The 12,528-nt window shown below is 52.3% G+C and overlaps 1 protein-coding gene across 1 annotated transcript; it reads left to right on the top strand.

Annotated features, from left to right (window-relative positions):
- Positions 1-946: 946 nt before the first annotated feature.
- On the top strand, positions 947-12,211 carry CDCA4 (cell division cycle associated 4). Its single transcript, XM_025392098.1, has 2 exons — positions 947-1,123; positions 10,150-12,211. Exon 2 carries the CDS (start codon positions 10,156-10,158, stop codon positions 10,879-10,881), a length of 726 nt encoding a protein of 241 aa, XP_025247883.1. The 5' UTR covers positions 947-1,123; positions 10,150-10,155; the 3' UTR covers positions 10,882-12,211.
- The last annotated feature ends 317 nt before the right edge of the window (positions 12,212-12,528 follow it).

Raw genomic sequence — 12,528 nt, 5'->3', positions numbered from 1 at the left:
ACTCTCCATCCCAAAATCACTCCACCTCTCACATTTAAACTTTCCCACGAGATCACAGGGTTCTTTTTCACTGCACTGAGACTTCTTCCTGCCCCTGCCTCGGGCTTTGTCCTAGCCATTCCTCTCCTGGAATTCTCTTCCACTCTTCCTTTTGGTGCTTTAAGACGCCCCTTATCCTAGAGACCTATGTGAGCAGCGCCCCAACGTCACTCCCAGCTTTTTCCGACAGCATTTCAGCATTAACCACTGACCCTGGCGCATCCGCATCTGCGGATTCAGCTGAGGATTCCCCCACCACCAGCACAGGGTTCTCAGCTGCAGCCACGCCTGCCGGGCCTGCTGCAGGCGTTCAAAGAATATTACTTAAGTCAATGATTGCAGGCTCTTGTATCCTATTTAAAACCTTTTCCACTAAGAGATTTAAAACACGTGTTTCCCTGCTTTCTACTTTCACGTTACATTTCTTACGTGTAAACCTGGGAAGCCTCTGGAGATAACCGCGGTTTCTGGAGAGGCTAGGATAGACCTCGGAGCCCAGGCCGCCCGGGAACTACCGTTCCCGGCTCCTCCCCACCCCGGCACGGATCCCTCGGCAGGGAAGTTAACCCAGGAAGAAGCGAGAGAGGATCAGCCCCTACCAGGCTGCCCCGCCACGCCCGCCCGAGGGCACCACGTGGGCCCCCAGCGCAGGCGCATTCAGTTGAGGACCAGACGTGCGGAGACCTGCGAGCCGGCGGGGCTGGGCGGGGCCGGATTGGGCGCGGGGAGACCTGGGAGCCGGCGGGGCGTGGGCGTCGCGGGGCCCGGCGCGGAGGCGGAGGCGGGGGCGGGGCGACCGAGGGCGCGCGCGAGCCCTAACGGCCGTCGCCGCAGCGCGGGAACACGCGCCGCAGATGCCCCGCCCGCGCGGGTTTGAACAAGAGGCCCCGCCCCCGGTCCGTGAGTGGCCAATCAGTGGGCACGGCGCGCGGAGGGCGCAGCGTCGACCCTTTGTGGACGCTGAGTGGCGGTCGCACGCCCCGCCCCGCGCCGGCGGGCGCTCCTCCCTCAGCGGCGGGAAGCTGGTGGCGGCGGCGGTGGCGGCGGCTGAGCAGAGGAGCCGGCGGGCGGCCTCGCGGGTCAGGTGAGCGGGTCCGGCTGACCGCGAGGGCGTCTACGGCGGCGCGCGCGTTTGTGCTGCCGGGCGCGGAGGAGCCCGGGGGCGGTGCGCGGAGTCTGTGGCTCCTGGCCCTGGCTTGGGTCCGGGGCGGAGGCGGCGCTCAGGGTTCCCGCTGGGGCTGCCGTGGGCGCCCTCGCCGCCCTCCTGGGCGCTGGTTCCACCGCGGGGTGGCCGCTGCTGAGGGGGCCCGGGGACCAGAGGGGCCCGGGCCGCCGTCTGCGTTCCATGCGGATTGCGGAGCTGGGGCTTCGTCGAGGCCTCCGGGCGGCCCCACACGGGAGCGACTTCGCGAGGGCCCGGCTGGGGTACGCAGCGGCGTTTCCTGTACCTCGGCTCTAGTTGCCGCGGAGGGAACGCCGGGCGCGCCCCGCGACGGCAGCCCCCGCCTGCCCCGGGCCGACCCCACTAACCGGGCCAGGGCGCGCTGCAGCCCCCTCAATTGGATCCCGGCCGCGGAGAGGGCCGAGGGTGTGGGAGGAGGCCCAGACCCCGGGCGGGTCGGCCAGCGCCGTCTTTCCTGGGCTCCTCCGGCGTTCCGAGGTGGAATTAGGAAAAGTCCCCGAGACATTTGCAGAAGTCAGAGGCAAGCTTCCCTGCGCGTTTTCAAACGCTTCTCGTCCCGTAAACAGGATCGTCGTGACAAAGGCTCCTACAGCTTGCTGGAATAGAGGGTCTCCGCCGCCTCGCCTCTCCTGTGGCCTTCGTGTGGGACGCACGAGACGGCAGGACCCAGATAACCGTTCTCTCAAAGTGAGCCACAGAAAAACATCGCCTGTTCCCAAAACTTAGGTTTTATAAACTTTCTACGTACAACCACTCTATTTTCAAGTGTCACCATGTTTTATAATTAGGGTGGAAATCAACACAAAGTGAGTTACACCCTTTTTCTAGGAAGAGTGGTAGGCTTTATCTTGGAAAAGGGGCCAGGAAGTTTCCCTCAACTTGCCATTGGAACGTGTTTTCAGGGAAAGGAAGGTGTATCGTTCCAAGTAACAAAAGTACCTGAAATTAGCTGGGCGCGGTAGCTCACACTTCCCAGCGCTTTGGGAGGAGGCCTAGGCAGGTGAATCACCTGAGGTCCCCAGTTCGAGACCAGCTGGCCAACATGGTGAAACCCCGTCTCTACTAAAAATACAAAAATTAGCTGGGCGTGATGGCGCATGCCTGTAATCGTAAACCTAGCTACACGGGAGGCTGAGGCAGAAGAATCACTTGAACCCGGAAGGCGGAGGTTCTCCAGCCTGGACGACAGAGCAAGACTCCGTCTCAAAAAAAAAAAAAAAAAAAACCTGAAATTAACATATTAGTAATTGTTCAGGAACAGCCTCCAGCAGACTGTAGTGGAAGGTGGAGCTCCCACTCAGTAGATCTCAAGACTGAAGACCTTGCTCCTCTTCTTCCTGTTTTTCGATAGAGTATTTCAAAGCTTATCTGATGTGTGAGAAATGGAAATTGTTGATAATTTGCTTAACCCGAAACTTCGAAGTGGCTGCAAGTCCAGCTGTGAAGGTGACAGATTAGGTCAGAGTTGAGTCTGTCCCCAGCAGTCCCAGCCCTATTGGTCAGAATCTGGGAATCCGCATTTTCAGCCAGCCTCATGGGATTGCTCAGCCACGAAGGTGTGGCGGCTGCTGCTGTAGTGAAGGGCCGGTCCCTCAGCTGTACTCTGCTTGCCTGAGTAGCACTGCGGGGCTGCTCTCTGCTGGCCTCTGCCTCCGTGGGCTTAGTTTACTCTGTCCCTAGTGGCCTGTAGGCTGTTCCACCTGCCATGTCGGACATATCCTCAGTCTGTCTGACCCTCTTGGTTTTTCTCTTTCTGGTTGATGCTTGGTTTAGAAGCCTAAGGGCGGTGCTGGGAGTTGACTGAGGGGTGAACGCCTTGGCTGTCCCGTTGACACCCTGTGGAGTTGGTGGGATTTTAGGCATTTAACTAGATGTGTAGAAGGAGCTTCAAAACTGAGCAGGGGGTCAGGCATGGTGGCTCACACCTATAATCCAACACTTTGGGAGGCCGAGGTGGTCGGATTGCCTGAGGTCAGGAGTTGGAGATCAGCCTGGATAACATGGTGAAACCCCGTCTCTGCAAAAAATACAAAAATTAGCCAGGTGTGGTGCCACGTGCCTGTAGTCCCAGCTACTCAGGAGGCTGAGGCAGGAGAATCGCTTGAACCTGGGAGGTGGAGGTTGCAGTGAACTGAGATTGCATCACTGCACTCCAGCCTGGGGGACAGAATGAGACTCCATCTTAAAAAAAAAAAAATTGAGCAGGGAGCTAGGCTCCACAGCCCCGCCCGTATGGTATAGGGCCCTTCCTTCCATATTAGAAGGAGTTAAGCAGCCTCAGGCCAGAGTCACACTGGAGGCCCTCAGGGAGCTGGGCCCTGCCCAGGCATCCCTCAGGGCTGGTCAAGATGATGCTCTTGGTGACTTTGTCCCAAACACAGATATGGCCCAATTCAGGGTGATCCTCACAGGCCAGCTTCTCCGGGCCCAACCTTATCCTCTTCACCCCTGAACGCATGTTCTGGGTGACAGCTCTTAGGGGTCACACGACTGTAAAAAACACCTGTGAGCTTTACTCCTTTTTGTATTAATAGTAATAAACTTGTTAGCATTTTAAAATATTGGGTACAACACAGAATTAGCTGCTGGAGATTTGGAACATTGGACAGCAATGATTTGAAGTGACTGAACAGGAATATTCTCATGGTACCAGAATGGGATCTGTGCATGGGATGAGATGCAGTGGAGGATGATGGAGATTCTCTCTCGTCCCTTGTAGGACTTGTATAACCCAGGCACATCTACGCAGGTCCCTGGGTTACGCGAGTCCTACAAGGGGCGAGAGAATCTCCATCATTCTGGAGGATTCCCTCTGGCCCCTTGTAGCATTTCCCACCCGGATGGTGGCTACCCTTCTGTGTTTTCACAACTTACATTAACTTTGCCTGTCCTGAAGGTTCAGATCAATAGAATCCTACAGTATATATTTTTATGTGTGTCTTGCTGCTTTTATTCAGCATAATGTTTTGAAATTTATCCATGTTGCATAAATCATTGAGGTTTGTTGCTGAGTTGCATTCCTTTGTCAGAATACGCCAGATCGTATGCATTCAACTTATTTTAAGTGTTTTTTTTTTTTGAGATGGAGTCTCACTCTGTCGCCCAGGCTGGAATGCAGTGGCGCGATCTCTGCTCACTGCATCCTCCGCCTTCCGGGTTCAAGCGATTCTCCTGCCTCAGCCTCCCGAGTAGCTGGGACTACAGGCATGTGCCACCCCACCCAGCTAATTTTTTGTATTTTTAGTAGAGACAGGGTTTCATCGTGTTGACCAGGATGGTCTCAATCTACTGATCTTGTGATCTACCCACCTTAGCCTCCCAAAGTGCTGAGATTACAGGCGTGAGCCACTGTGCCCGGCCTGTTTAAGTCTTAAAAGAATGCTTGTGGCTGGGTGTGATGGCTCATGCCTGTAATCCCAGCACTTTGGGAGGCTGAGGTGGGCGAATCACTTGAGGTCAGGAGTTCGAGACCAGCCTGGCCAACATGGCGAAACCCTGTCTCTATTAAAATGCAAAATTAGCTGGGCGTGGTGGTGCACACCTTATAATCCTAGCTACTTGGGAAGTTGAGGCAGGAGAATTGCTTGAACCCGGGAGGTGGAGGTTGCAGTGAGCTGAGATGGCACCACTGCACTCCAGCCCAGGCGACAGAGTGAGACTCCGTCTTTAAAAAAAAAAAAAAAAAAAAGAATGCTTACAACTGAGAGAGATGAAACTAGGCCAAGGACCGCCACCCCTCCCCAGGAGCCTCTCTGGAGGCTCACACCTGCTGGTCCTGCCCTTGAATAGACAGAAAAAAATGTTCCCTGTTTTCTGAATTTCCTTTCAGTGTGATAGATCTCATTGACTGTGCATTTAACACTCCTAAATTTTATAAAACGGTTATTTCTTGGGCATTTTTCCAAGAGAAATGAAAAACCAATGTTCATGCAAAAACATGTTCTAGAGTGTCCTTAGTAGCTTTATGTGTAATAACTCCAAACTGGAAACAAGGAAAAAGTCCCCTTCAACTGGGGTGCGGTGACGCTGGGCTCTGTCTGTGCCTCCAAATCATACTCTGTTGTGAACTGTTGACACACGAGACAGTTTGCAAGGATCTCAAGAGAATTATGCTGAGGGAGAAAAGCCAACCGCAGAAGGATGCTTGCTGTGGGATCCCATTTATGCCACATTGTTGTTCTGACCCAGAGCTGAAGGGTGGCATGGCCAGAAAAGGACCTACATAGGGAGGCCAGGGTGTCTGACCCTGGCAGAAGAGCAGCTGTGGAACAGGATAGGAACACAGAGGTGGAGCTTAGTGGAGGAGGGAAGGAATGCTTAGCTGTGGAACAGGATAGGAACACAGAGGTGGAGCTTAGTGGAGGAGGGAAGGAATGCTTAGCTGTGGGGCTCAGAGACTTGGAAAAGCAAGAGGAAGCTTTACCAGCAAGTGTGCAGAAATTAGTGCAGGGGAAGGTTGATGGATTGTTCCACCTTCTTAGGATGCAGTTTGATAATGTTTGTCAAGCGTCTTAAAAATGTACCTGCACCTCACCCTAGTAAGTAGAGTCGAGGCTGAGGAAGCCAAATGCTAGAAATACCAAAGCACTGAAAGTTAGAAACTGGTATCATTTGTGATGGGGAAAATTGTCAGTAGTGTGAAACTTCCCTCCCTTATGCAGAGAGGAAAGTGCTGGGAGAAACGGCTGGAAAGGAGGAACCCAGGAAAGGAAGAACCCAGGTGGTGACTTTTTTTCTGAGTGGATAGGATCCTGAGAGAAAATTTGTTTTGTGGTTTTTGATACTCTTCCAGATTGTCTACAGTGAGCTGTGGAAATAAGCAACCAGGTGAGAACGGGCAGAGGCTGTTTATCCAGAGCTTACCCTAGCAAGGGTGCGGCCCTTCTCCCTTGTGATTGGCAGAAACTCATAGGCAGGCGAGGGAACAGGAGAGCTTTACAGTGGAAACCAGGGAAGCTCAGGGATGGCTGATGGAGGCTGCTGACTTGGGGGCCTGGGGTGGCTGGTTAGAAGTGGGGTTCCTGGCCTGGCACAGTGGCTCACACCTATAATCCCAGCACTTTGGGAGGCCAAGGTGAGTGGATCACCCAAGGTCAGGAGTTTGAGACCAGCCTGGCCAACATGGTAAAAACCCCGTCTCTACTGAAAATACAAAAATTAGCCAGGCCTGGTGGTACACGCTTGTAATCCCAGCTATTCGGGAGGCTGAGGCAGGAGAATCCCTTGAACCTGGGAGGTGGAGGTTGCAGTGAGCTGAGACCATGCCACTGCACTTCAGCCTGGGTGACACAACAACAACAGAAAGAAGTGGGGCTCCTATGAGATGGCTTAGAACACATTTGGCTTTCTCTGGTTGGTCCTAAATTGGAAGCAGGGACAAAAACTGGAGAGGTTGTCAGCTAATCATGTCCTGGCCATTTTGGGCTGCTTGCTGTGGAAATGACTGTTTAGCTTCCTAGAGAAAGCAGCCAGGCTTCCTGCAAGAGTGACGAGGGCAACCTGGCTTCCTGGCCGGTTACTGAACGTAAAGGGCTGCTTTCGGACCACTTGCCGTAGATTATGGCTGATAGTTCTGCTTCTGTGCATGGTTCCGCCATTGTTTGTTGGTGTATTCCCTCGCTCAGAGCAGATGTTAGGGTGATTTCCGATGGTCACAGATTCCTAGTGCTGCCCTTAGGACTGCTGACAGCACCAGGCCAAGCACTTAATTCATCCTCTTAAGATCCCCAGTGGGAGGTTCATGACCTGGCGTTGCTAAGGACTCAGAGGAAAGGAAAGTGGGACCCAGAGGATACTAGGAGCTTGGGCCAGCTTCCTGAGCTGGTTGCCAGTGTGGTTGTGGGTCGTCTTGGTCTGTCCCATTGGTATTCTCGTTCCTTCTGTGAGTTGCCCTCATCGTCCTGGTCAGCCATGCTGACCTCCTGTAGACCCTACATTATGGGGGTTGTGCTGCTGGGTGTCCAGAGTCAAGGGAGGCAGCCAGGGGTTCTTCTGTCTGTAAACTTGGGCTGAATGCATGCTGTTCAAGAGGATTTGGTTTGGGTCTTAAATTAATCCATTGTTATGCAGGCTTGGGATTGAGATAGGGTTGAAAGAGAAACTAAAAACCCAAAAGGTATAGTGACTTCCCACAGAGGAACCCGTGGCACTTAATCTTTTCCTCAACACAGGGTGTCTTTTGTAGTTTGACATAGCCTTATGTTAATTCTCAATATACTTAGCAATTTTAAGCCAGTGATTTAAACAATGGATTGGGATGAAAACCTCTGAAAAGTTAAATTTGTGGCTGACACAAAGAACTTGAATATTTACCAGAAGTAGTTGAAATGTTTAAATGTGTTTTGGTGGTAAAGTGTCCTTCATGTAGAGTTAGTTGAGAAGCTGGTGTATGCAGGTGTGAGAGGTGGTTGTGCCTGTGGTGACACTTGCATGCTGCTGGGGAAATTGGTGTTGTAGGGGAAATAAGCTAGGGTTATGTCAGTTTTATTTTAGTTTTAATTTTGAAATAATTGTAGAACCAGGGGAGGTCGCAGAGCAGTGTTTAGGAGGTCCCGTGTGCCCTTCCTCTGCTCCCCAGGGTTGGCATCCTCATAGGATGCACAGCCAGGCCCCAGGTCCATGGGATCACATGGCTGCTGCAGGCCCATGTGTGTGTGTCCCGTGCTGTGCAGTCAGAGTGGAACCACCCCCACAGCCCAGGAGCAGAAGGGCCCTCACCCCCGAGATCTCCCTGCGCAGGTCCTTTTCTAGCCATGCCACCCCTCAGCTCTGGGTCAGCACTGCAGTGTGGCATAAATGGGATCGCACAGCAGGCACCCCTCTGAGGTTGGCTTTTCTCCCTCAGCATAATTCCCTTGTGGAAGGATCCGTTGTGTGTATCAACAGTTCATTCCTTTCTATTGCAGAGTAGCATTTGGTGGCATAAATGGAGCAGAGTGTGTGTCACCATGCCCAGGTGAAAAGGACGTTTTCCTTGTTTCTGGTTTGGAGTTATTACAAATAAAGCTGCTATGGACATTCTGGAACATGTTTTTGCATGAACATTGGTTTATTTCTCTCGGATAAATGCCCAAGACGTCACTTAGTTTTATAACATTTAGGTGTGTTAAATGCACAGGCAATTGAGATCTATGACACTGAAAGGAAATTCAGAGAACAGGGGGAACCTTTCTTCTGTTTATTCAAGGTAGGACCAGCAGGTGGGAGCCTCCAGAGGGGCTCCTGGGAAGGGGTATGGTTGGCAGCCAGTTCTCCCGCACTGCAAAACCTCCCATCCTTGGTCTCCAGACCCCGAGCAGAGACAGCATATGCCTCCCATACCCCAGCTTTCCAAAAGCAACCTGGGTATACCCTGGTCACAGGGAGCCATCAGATTGACTAAGAGAAAAAGAAGTTCCAAAGTTTGCATATTCAAAAGATTGTAACCCTATTTATGCATAACTTGATTTGAAATAATATTTCACTACATCACAAGCATGAGAAGAGATAAACTTAATCATGTGTGAGATGCTTGTCCTGTCAGACTCTGCCGGCCAGTGTGGCCCTGAGCCAGCTGTCATCCTCCCAGCTCCCCACAGGCGGCACTGGCTCAGAATGGCACCTGTCAAAAGCCAGAGCCCACCCTCTTCTCTGCTCTGCCTTCAATGCCCCAGAGATATCCCAATTTAGAATCAGTTAAAAAAAAAAAAGTTTGCACAGACTTGTATTTCTAAGAGTAGACATGGCCAATGTCCATCTAGTGCATCTGTGCTGTGCGTCTGAGTGGAGCCTGCTCAGCAAGGCTGAGCCTCAGGTACCAGCCCGGAGTTGCCCAGGTCTGGGGTAAAGTCCAGGAATCTGCATCTTCAACCAGCAGCGCCATTGCTGAGACACACGCTGAGAAACGCTGCCTTGGCCAGCTGTGGGCTGCCACAACACACTGGTGGGGAACCCCCCTTCCCCCCGCCCCCCCAACACACACCTTGCCATGTTTTGGTTCCTTTGAAGAGAAGGGAGTTGGGATGAGAGGGAGGAGGTGGCCCCTGAAGCCATGGTTGTGCCAACTCGTCAAGAGCTCTCCAGTGGAGGGCATTGACCCTAAGAGATGTCAAGTAGAAAGCAGCCAGGCAGAGCCTCTGCACCTTGGGAGAAATGAACTGGTGGGGGCGGGTGAGGGGAGCCAAGGAATGGGTGTGATCCCTAAGGCACGCAGCACGGGTGGGTGTGGGAACAAGGGGCTGCCCAGGGCCACATGGGCTCTGCCAGGGGACCCTGTGTCCCTTGGAGAATTGTGCACGAAACACAGCCCACTCGCTGCATGGGAAGAGCATACAGCCCTGCAGTCCTTCCCCTGCACGTTCCTGGTGGCACAGCTTTCCAGCATGGCTGTCTGCGACATATAGAGGCTTTTAGTGAAAGTATTGAGGGGGAAGGCACTAACCCTCTGAACACAGAAGTGACTTTGTCCCAGGCAGGATCCTGAGGGAAGTTGGAATGGTAGGTGTGTGCGCCCGGCCCTGTCCCCAGCCCTGCGCCCTCTGCAGGCTGGCATGGTTCACATTCATCTCATGTTACCCCAGGGTCTCTTCTTTTGTATTCACTACAATTAGATTTTTTGATACAGATTTTTAGCCAAGCTCTCAAACACTTATATTTCTCTCATATATTTCTCCTACTTTTAGTTCATTTACCTTTTTTTGCTGGAGATCACTGCTGTGGTACAGTTTAGAGGTTTGTTGTTTCTCACAATGTGACTGCCTGGATTAGGCAGGATGGCAGCTGATCTGAGGGGGTCTCCCACTGGGCTCCACATCTCAGCTCTGACTTCCCTGCCTGTTACAGAGTCACTGCTCCTTGTGTACAGTCAGGGCAGTCAGACGGAATCCAAGGGGCGTTGTCTGCTAGAGAGTCTGCTGTGTGCTAAGTGGTATCTTCCTTGGTTTCTGCAGGACACAATGTTTGCACGAGGACTGAAGAGGAAATGTGTTGGCCACGAGGAAGACGTGGAGGGAGCCCTGGCCGGCTTGAAGACCGTGTCCTCGTACAGCCTACAGCGGCAGTCGCTCCTGGACATGTCTCTGGTGAAGCTGCAGCTTTGCCACATGCTTGTGGAGCCCAATCTGTGCCGCTCAGTCCTCATTGCCAACACAGTCCGGCAGATCCAAGAGGAGATGACGCAGGATGGGACGTGGCGCGCAGTGGCACCCCAGGCTGCAGGGCGGGCGCCGCTCGACCGCTTGGTCTCCACGGAGATCCTGTGCCGTGCAGCGTGGGAGCAGGAGGGGGCACGTCCTGCCCCTGGGTTGGGAGATGGCCACACACAGGGCCCAGTTTCTGACCTTTGCCCAGTCACCTCAGCGCAGGCACCAAGGCACCCGCAGAGCAGCGTCTGGGAGATGGATGGCCCTCGAGAAAACAGAGGAAGTTTTCACAAGTCACTTGATCAAATATTTGAAACGCTGGAGACTAAAAACCCCAGCTGCATGGAAGAGCTGTTCTCAGATGTGGACAGTCCCTACTACGACCTGGACACAGTACTGACAGGCATGATGGGGGGCGCCAGGCCAGGCCCCTGTGAAGGGCTCGAGGGCTTGGCTCCAGCCACCCCGGGCCCTAGCTCCAGCTGCAAGTCTGACCTGGGCGAGCTGGACCACGTAGTGGAGATCCTGGTGGAGACCTGAGCAGGAGCCCTGAGCGCTCACAGCCGCCTCTGACGCATGGACACGTGAGCACTGGCTCCCACGGAGGGTGCGCCTGCCGCCAGCGGCCCAGCCTTGCTGCCCTGTCTGCTGATTCTGAGAAATCCCAGAACAGCCCATTACCAGTGGGGTCTGCAGCCCCAGGCCCATCCCACTTACTTCCCCCCTGTGGAGGGCCAGGCAGAGGCTGTTCTCCTGGAAGGCTTCTGTCTCTGGGCCAGTTCTGATGTCCCCACAGCCCTGGGACCTTTGTGTCTCTTTGTGTCCCCCACTGTAGAGGACGGCAGGCCACAGCTGCATCAACCTCCTTCACATTTAGATAGGTGAATTTTTACAATTCAGTTTTATATGTTTTGGGCAGTATTTTGTCTTAAGATATATTTTTTAAACTTTTTATACCTTATCTCTTTAGATTTTTTCAGCTATTTTCTTAAAAGTATATTTTTTCTATAAACATCCTTTGCTGCTACATTAGAACTTTTATAGCCTAAACAATTGCAGTTGGTGTGTTTCGTATTTTTAAGGTTTAAGTAAGGGCTTTTTTTTTTTGTTTGTTTGTTTGTTTGTTTGTTGGCAGTGAGCATCACTACAGTCTGAGTCAACACTGTGAATGTATCATGTTTTACTTTAAATGTGTGTGTGATGATACTTCATTATGTTCTGTGCTACAGTGAGACCTGGGTGAAAATCAAGAACCGTACACAGCTACATTTTTTTGTCGTTAGAAAATCTGTGGGAGCCACATCTTCCTAGACTTAAGTGTAAATTATGGAGGATTTTATTTATGTCTATTTATATGTAAATGTCATTGAAGACAAAGGTCAAATATTTGTCTGTTTGGAGATCACGGGCACCAGTTGGTCTTCAGGGACCTCAGAGCCCCTCGGTGGGGCCTTCTTAAGGCAGTGTTTCTGGAGGCTCCCGTCAGGGTCAGCCCAGGCACCCGCCCTGGGTGAGGAAACAGCATTGCTGCTGGATGAGAAATGCCTGCACTGCTCTGTTAGATTGGTGCTGAAACAAAAGGTTAAGGCTAGGTTGAAGTCTAGAATGAAAGAGATCTGAATCCTTGTTGTCATTCATGGCACCTTGATCTGTAGGGCCACGGGTGCTGCCGCAGGCAGGGAGTGAACTGGGGGTGCCTGCGGCCTTCCGCTCCTGCCCCGCCTCACCCCACATGCTCCCTGTTTCTCATGCTTTCTCTAACTTCCTTACCCCTTAACCAAAAAGGTGTGTTTTCTTTTGTGCATATAGCCATTCTTAAATATCAGTGATGTAAACCTTACTTTATTAAAAAATTATCCAGCAAACAAAATGGGAATGTGGCGTTAGTTACGGCCTGACTCTCCAGCGACCTTTCTGCAGGATCGGTTCGGCTGTGTTATCTAATGGTGCTTTGTAAGGTGGGGAAAGGAATTTCACTTGGCTGCATTATTAAATGGACGCCGGGTTACTTTTATTCCCCCCCACACAGGGTTGCAGAGCAAATTATTTTTACCTTGTTCAGCACCTGGCTGGGGCTGGGGGTGTCCACGACCTCTGACAGTCCCCTGATGTCGAAAGTTAATCCTCATGGACCCTAGTTTAAAGGGTATGTGTTTTATAGCAATAAACCTAAAGCACTATTTTGTT

Source organism: Theropithecus gelada, chromosome 7b, assembly GCF_003255815.1.
Source record: "Theropithecus gelada isolate Dixy chromosome 7b, Tgel_1.0, whole genome shotgun sequence".
In the NCBI taxonomy this organism is placed as follows: domain Eukaryota; kingdom Metazoa; phylum Chordata; class Mammalia; order Primates; family Cercopithecidae; genus Theropithecus; species Theropithecus gelada.
Note: the sequence above shows the minus strand (reverse complement) of the source record. Positions and strands in the feature narration are given on the sequence as shown.